At 39.2% G+C, this 7,782-nt stretch overlaps 1 protein-coding gene across 1 annotated transcript in view; it reads left to right on the top strand.

The window, feature by feature from the left end:
* The window catches only part of AP1M1 (adaptor related protein complex 1 mu 1 subunit), a 20,839-nt gene extending 13,538 nt beyond the window's left edge, over positions 1-7,301 (top strand). The window contains exons 8-12 of the mRNA XM_019513674.1: positions 2,293-2,364; positions 2,915-3,073; positions 3,782-3,907; positions 4,592-4,667; positions 5,519-7,301. Coding sequence (XP_019369219.1) covers positions 2,293-2,364; positions 2,915-3,073; positions 3,782-3,907; positions 4,592-4,667; positions 5,519-5,541 — 456 coding nt within the window. The 3' untranslated portion in view covers positions 5,542-7,301. The remainder of the gene's footprint in view (positions 1-2,292; positions 2,365-2,914; positions 3,074-3,781; positions 3,908-4,591; positions 4,668-5,518) is intronic.
* The last annotated feature ends 481 nt before the right edge of the window (positions 7,302-7,782 follow it).

Here is a 7,782-nt window from a genome sequence, read left to right as displayed (position 1 = left end):
ACCTCTTCACAGAGATAGAGCAGCTTCTAAGAGTAAGGAAAGTTCATCTGATTTTTTTCCCTCAACTTTTTCCTTCTGAAGAAGGACATAACTCCTACTGATTTAAAATAAAGCAGGCTTGGCTGTTAATCCTATTGTAAATATTTTTCTTTAACTTTCTATATATACTTTTTTTTTTTTTTAATTGCCCTGTTAACAGTGAAGTTTCATGCTTACATATTTGGAAGAAATAGCAGATTTAAAATGAATAACTTAACAATAAATACGTGTTCTCAAATACTAGCAAAAGTTACAGTTACAAGAATTGCCACTCTGAATCAAATTGCAACTTCAATTTGACACTAAAATATTTCCTTTTAGTTTTATTTGCTCAAGACACTGTTACTTTCCCACAGTTCAATAGGGTGTGCTTGTCATAGCAGCTGAAAGAATGGGACTCTTTATAGAAATATTTCTATGAACTGCAAACAAGATTCCTTCACGGTTGGTGGAGCAGTTCTAGTCTACCGTGTTGGTCTCTACGTGTATATGTTAACTGTCATCATAATTGTAAATGCAGCTGATCTTAATGTATTGGGTAGAGAAAAAGTAACTGTCGCCTAGATTTTAGTCGGGTGCTTTGAGGGGGAGGTATAGCACATTAAAAAATACTGATCTAGTAAAATCTCTATGGATTCATAGATGTTAGGGTCGGAAGGGACCTCAATAGATCATTGAATCCGACCCCCCTGCATAGACAGGAAAGTGCTGGGTTCAGATGACCCCAACCAGATGCCCATCCAACCTCCTCTTGAAGACCCCTAGGGTAGGGGAGAGCACCACGTCCCTTGGGAGCCCATTCCAGACCTTGCCTACTCTAACTGTGAAGAAGTTCCTCCTAATGTCCAATCTAAATCTGCTCTCTGCTAGCTTATGGCCATTATTTCTTGTGACCCCCAGGGGCGCCTTGGTGAGTAGAGCCTCACCAATTCCCTTCTGCGCCCCCATGATAAATTTATAGACAGCCACAAGGTCGCCTCTCGACCTTCTCTTGCGGAGGCTGAAGAGGTCCAGGTGCCCTGATCTCTCCTTGTAGGGTTTGGCCTGCAAGCCCTTAGCCATACAAGTGGCCCTTCTCTGGATCCTCTCCAGGTTTTCCACATCCCTCTTGAAGTGTGGCGCCCAAAACTGCACGCAGTATTCCAACTGCGGTCTGACCAGCGCCCGATAGAGAGGAATTATCACCTCCTTGGTTCTGTTTGTCATGCATCTGCTGATGCATGATAAAGTGCAGTTAGCTTTTCTGATGACTTCGTCACACTGACAACTCACGTTCATCTTGGAGTCCACCAGGACTCCAAGATCCCTTTCCGCTTCTGTGTTCCACTTCTATGTTTGCTACTGCCACCTTGCGCAGGCGTGGCCAGCACACATGCCACAAGTGGCATGGGCAGCAGCTGTGTGAGATACAGGCCTGCAGTGGTCCATCAAGGTAGGCACTGGAATGGAGGCAGGGGCAAGTGGATGAAGTGAGAACAGGGCCTTTCTGTGAGAGGTGCTGTCAGGCATCACTGCCAAGAGCCAGATTAGCACTTCTCTGCCTCTGCTCCCAAACTCAGGGCTTTGGATCCTTGCTTGCCATATAAAACTTTTTTTTTTTTTTAGTTAGAAAGCCTTTAAAGTAACTTGTATGTTAACCTGTTCAGAGCAAAACATTGTAATTGGCCTGTCTGGTCATACTGTTATGGAAATAAGAAAGTCTGCTTCATCAGTAAGAAAAGGTAACATCCAAGAATGAAACTGGTTGATCACGTACCTGTATGTGGCAAACCCAGACTCTGCAATGCTATGGCAAGAGGCGACAGACTGTTGAATCGAAAAGATGATTACTGATGATGTGACATGAATGAATTACTGAAATTTAACGGAACATTTTAAAACCAAAGTCAGTGGCTGCTTTTTAGCCTATTGCATTTTGAGTTCCTAATGCTTTCAATTATTACATTTTGTTCTGGGAGACATTGAATGTTTCTGTCATTTGAGAGTTTTTCTGAGACTAAATTAAATCTTAAAACTTCAGGGTGATTTTTTTTGTTGTTCTTTTGTTTTTGGCATCTTGTTTTTGTAGTCAAAACTTGATATTTTCTCATTTGTATTTCTGAATCGCATATACAGAACTTTATTTTTAGTGCCTGGGTCTAGCCAGAACAAAATGTGTATTAATTAGATGTTTCCTATCCAACATTTTTGGAAGCTGATGTACCATAACTACTTTTTTCTCATCTCTGTAAAAACTTGTTTGTTTTCCAACAGGTAAAACCACTGATCTGGATTGAGTCTGTGATTGAAAAACATTCCCACAGTCGCATAGAGTACATGATCAAGGTCAGAGGCCTCTAAATGTATATCTTCACCTTCAGCCCCTGAATTCTGTTCCTTTAAATGTTTCATTTTTTTTAATGTGTTTGTTTTCTGGGAAGTAGTTCTTTCACGTAAATGTACTCCACTGGTAGAGAGGCGCAGTTACTAGAAGTGATCTGTACCTTATAGGTAGTATGAATTGCCACCTGGCAAATCTTCAAATGTATAAAACGGGAGGAGAAGAAACAGGCAGCTTTGTGTTGGCTGGATTAAAGTGACAGCGTGAGTGTTCACAGAAGCATTTAAAAATCTACAGTTTTATAGAAGTGTCTTAAAATCACAGGATATCATGTTTTGCATGTTTGATTTGAAAGTTGGTTCTGATTTCTACATTATACTTCTATATGTGGATCTTCTAAAACACTCCTGACAAAACAGGGCATTTTCTAGCTCCAAGGTCTTTAAAATATCCAGATAAGATTTTGTTAAATATGAAGATTGGAAGACCAGGGAGGGAGGTTGGGGAGTAGGAATACTAAACAAAAAATAAAAAAATTACCTCTCACTTTCTTAGGCAAAGAGTCAATTCAAGCGCAGATCTACTGCCAACAATGTGGAGATTCATATTCCAGTTCCAAATGATGCAGACTCACCAAAATTTAAAACCACAGTGGGAAGTGTTAAATGGGTTCCAGAGAACAGTGAAATTGTGTGGTCCATTAAATCTTTTCCGGTAAGCAGCAATATTATAATAGCTCTGCTAATAGCTGAACATCTCAGCATTGTAGCTTTTAATGAAAGTGAATCTATTTAAGAAATCTAGAACTTGATCAAAATTTGCTTAACACAGAATCCTAACATTGCACACGTAATACTGGACGTTTTTCCCCTGTTCTCAATGAAGTATTGAAACTTAAGACCGCAGATACTTATTGTGGTAATTCTGTAAGCAAATCCCCCTGCATTTCATGTTTAGATATGAATTACCGTCTAGTCTATGTTCACACCTACTTCTGTTCTCCTTCACTTGCCATTCAACATACCTGTTGTGAGAAGAAAATAAGGTTCAATCACTAAAGCGATTATAAATGTCGCATCTTGAGTCTCTATAATCACCATTGACAGTAATCCCTTCCAAACACTGAAGGGATACAAGTACAGTTTCCTGTAACAATTTTACGTATAATGATAACAAAAAAATGACCTAGCTCCTTTTGTTTTTAAAAGGGGGTGGGGTTGTGGTATGACATTTGGAGCCATAGGGTTTTTTCTAGTTTGTCCGTAATCTGATCTGGAGTTCAACTTGTAAGAACTTTTTTTTTTAAAGCAAATGTGTAATCACTCCATATCTGTAGCTGGAGAGCTTTGCCATACCAGAAGCACATTTGTTTTCCCAAAAATGTTTTCTTGTGGAATGACTGACTTTTTCACTTTTTGGCAGGGGGGAAAGGAGTATCTAATGCGAGCTCACTTTGGACTTCCAAGTGTTGAAGCTGAAGATAAAGAAGGCAAACCACCCATTAGTGTCAAGTTTGAAATTCCATATTTTACCACTTCAGGAATCCAGGTTTGTAACAAAAAATAAAACTTCTAGAAAATTAAATGATTAATCTTTTTGTTCATTTAGCTGCTGGATAGTGCTACCTGGGTAATAAAGCCCAAAGCTGATGGTGAGGCCTTGTTTACCTTAGTTCTACTAGCCTCTTAGTTGCATCTTATGTTTGCTTAAGAAACTAGGAAAAAGAACATTTCTTGTCATCTTTTCTTGAAACTCATCTTTGTGTTTTTGCTGAAAGTCTCCCCTACTGTTCCAAAAGAAGGCTAAGAAAGCCCCTGACTGGCTTGATGTACACTGCTCACTGTATTATACACCTCTCTTATATTGCCTTTTGTTTGTCTCCTCTAAACAATTTTCTTTTCTATTCCTTGTATGGAAACAGTTCGGTTCGTGTGATTTTTGTCCTCAACTCTGGCTTCCCTGGCAGTTCCAAGAGGAATGTCTCTCTTTTTTTTAAATACAGCTGGTGACCAAAACAGCACACGAAGTTGTGCTCCTACCTAGAATATTTGTGGTGATGTTATTTCTGTCCTATTTCTGTATATTCTGGCATTTTACTCACTCTTTGAGTGCTGCTTCCCATCCATAATTATGTGCAAGGCTTTTGTTTAATAAGTCCTCAGCTAAAATGTTGTGGGCTCCAGTAACAAAGTTGCATAAGGTGCAGTGTGGCTTGTTTTTATTTATTTAAAGGTCCGCTACTTAAAGATCATCGAGAAGAGTGGGTATCAGGCTTTACCATGGGTTCGCTATATCACCCAAAATGGAGGTAACTTTAAAAGATGATATCTGTAAATACTGAATTTACACATTATTTTCTTACATCACTGTTGCACAGGCACTCACGTTCGCGCTCCCAGCAATCATCTGCATCATGCCTATAGACTACTAGAAGCCAACCCTTTTGGCAGGCATGCCATAAAACAGGCTCTGCGCCTTCCCTGAGTGCCACTCCAGTCCCCTTCCCCCGGCCAATCTGCTTCTCTGCTTTGTGCTCCCTGGCCAACCTGCCACTGTGCTGCCTGCCCCCACCCCAGTCTGCCATGTGCCACACACACAGGCTGGCTGTGCTACTTGTGACATGTATGCCACAGGTTAGCCACCCCTGCTCTAGACTGCTCTCACTTTTCAGTGTGAAATCGTTCCATGCACTACTGCTATAAATCCTTTTAAAAATACGTGCCTCTTTCTAAACACCCTATTGTTGCTGTTATAGATGTGCTAGTGATGGCTGTACATTGATGAGTGAATTGAGTATTCTGCAGCTAAAGCAAGGCTTCTACCATCTGAAGTTGATAATTTTGTTTTGAAGTATGTCTCTCAAGGCTGACAGTGTCACTGTTAATACTGAAGCTGCTGAGTCAGTTGGACAGTCAGTTTGGGTGAACAAAAGTTACTTTTACCTGTTACTTGTTTAGCAGTAAAGGAGCAAAACGTTTCTCTTCCAGATGCAACACAATTCTTTGTACTTTTTTTTAGCCTGACTGAACTCTGTTTTACTTTAGCATTAGCATTTCCTAAATATACGTGGTCTGATGTAATTATTTTTGTTTGGCAGTGAAGGATGAGCTAATGAGTTCTACTGTGTTTCAGTTTTTTTCTTCTCCCTCTTTCTTGCAGACTATCAGCTCCGAACGCAATAAGAATTTTTGTACCCGACATAGACAGCTGTACTTCAGGCCTAAAATTTGTTTGCAGAAATCTTTACCGTATTGAAGACTGCAGACTCTTGTTTCCAGATGTATTGTTTCAGCAAACTTGAACTGAGGAGAAGGAATTGGTTATTTACTGTGTTCAACAAACAGTGTTTGGACCATTAGTACAGATTGGGTAGATGTTTATTTCATTCTTAGAGCACGTTAATTTTGCTGCTAAATGTTGATCGTGTTGGGAGTAGCAGGTTTTCCTGAGAAGCCAGGCACGCAGATTGAATCTCTTGACAGTCAAGTGTCAGAGGTTCCAGTGTCCAGACTTTCAAGAGTACTAATGCCATCTGTAAAGTCATTAGCAGAATCATATTAAAAACAGGAAAAATGATAGTGCCACTGAAATGACTCTAAGCATTCTTGGTTGCGCTAACCCAAGATATTTATTCTGCCCAAAAATCCATCTTCTGGGTGATGACTGCTTTTAATTAAGGCTGTATGAGCTTGCAGTGACTTAAAGATGGATCAAAAAATTGTCATAGATTCAGAATAAAAGTTGGTTTTATTTCAAATGTTTAGGTCATGTAATCTTTGACAACTTGAAGTGGTGGGATTGTGCACAGTTTTAAACATACAAATACTATAACTGCTATGTCACGTCCAAGGTGACAGATGTCAAGAAAAAATGTCTGTGGCCATCGCTGCAGAATCAAAATGAATGCTCGTTGCTAGCAGAGATTGCAATGCTGAGGCATTTAAACAATTAGTGCCAGCTAGCACAATGCTTGTTTGGCTTTGATATTATCGATGGTAAAAGAAAATTAAAACTTGGATTAAACAAGCTGAGACTTGTATTTACATTTAAGGTCAAAAACAATATGGCTAAAAAATAACTCAGTAGGAAGATGCTTCTTGATCTTTAGAATAATTCAGGTCCTTCCTGATTCTTTCCAATCTATTAGCATCTCAGTGGATAACAATCAGAAACTGCATCCCTATCACCCAGGTTAGTTTCAGATAAATTTTTTTCAACATGTACTTTAAAGAATTGTTTAAACTTGCTCCAACTTGTCTTGAAATTTGCTTTCTTTCCCTGTCTTTTTTCCATTTAAGTAGTTACCCAGTTCTTTGTTCTAAGCTTGTTGACACACACTGCCACAGAATGTTACATAGTCAGGGCAGACCCTTGCCTGGGTTCGTGTGTGTTTCTTTATTTTGTATGTTTGGCTGTTTTACGTACTGCTGTTGTTTTTGAAGATAGAGCTGAGTTGCTTCTGTTCTAGAAAATGTTCAACAAATAATTGTAGCAGGGTTCTGTTCAAAAAGGACTTCCAAACACCTTTTTTTTTGGTGTGATGGTAAACCTGACGGTTGTTATATTGGCAGATTTGAAGACTGAATGTTTCTGCCCACAGATGGATGCCTGCACTGCCCTATTAAATGTCCTGAGCCCTGCCTCGAGGGTGAGAGGATAACTCAGCAACTGTAACCCTCATATTCTGTTGCAAATATTATTAAAAAAAATCAACCAAATTCCCGAGTAATGTAGCTTTATATTAAAGGAGGACTTATCTCAGAAAAGACTCCTGCTGATGTTTGTTACAGTGCTAACATAAAAGGTGTGTCTAGAAGACAGTATGGGGGAGAGGTGGATGATGAGGCAGAATTTTAAGTGTGGATGCATGTATTCCAAAGTAAGTGATGTCTGTTACCCAGCAAGTCTGCTGTCAAAAATTATTAAATCACGTTGTCCAAGATTTTTGGTGTACTTTGATTGTTTGGGGGGGGGGGGGGGTTAGCTCATCTTGAGATCTTTTATTTAGCTTTTTATGTTTATAAATTTAACAGGCTGGCTGACCACTTACTGAAGATGTCTGATTGATTAAGGTCTTTTTTTTTTTCATACATATTTGAATTAGTCATCTGTTTAGGCTGGTTCTTAAAACAGCTTTATATATTCATTAATTAACTTATTGAGGCTTGTACTTTGCTCGAACAGTGTTTTTCTTTTCTGCCTTGCAACTACTGGAGATTTGTGTTGAATAGTGGCTGTAGGCTATGGTAGTCCAATACATTAGAAAGAGTGCCTTTTTTTTCCCCACCCTGTAATATAAAAGGCTGACTGGCTGGATTGAAGTACTGCCAGTCGCATAGGGTCACTTCTAGGTAAGTGGAATGTTTGATAGATGCTAACAGTTAATGTATTCTGATGAATTACTGTAATACAGCCATAATGTA

This window comes from Gavialis gangeticus, unplaced genomic scaffold (genome assembly GCF_001723915.1).
Source record: "Gavialis gangeticus isolate Ggan-Ray unplaced genomic scaffold, GavGan_comp1, whole genome shotgun sequence".
Classification (NCBI taxonomy): domain Eukaryota; kingdom Metazoa; phylum Chordata; order Crocodylia; family Gavialidae; genus Gavialis; species Gavialis gangeticus.
The sequence above is the reverse complement of the archived record's forward strand: the minus strand, read 5'-3'. Positions and strand labels throughout refer to the sequence as shown.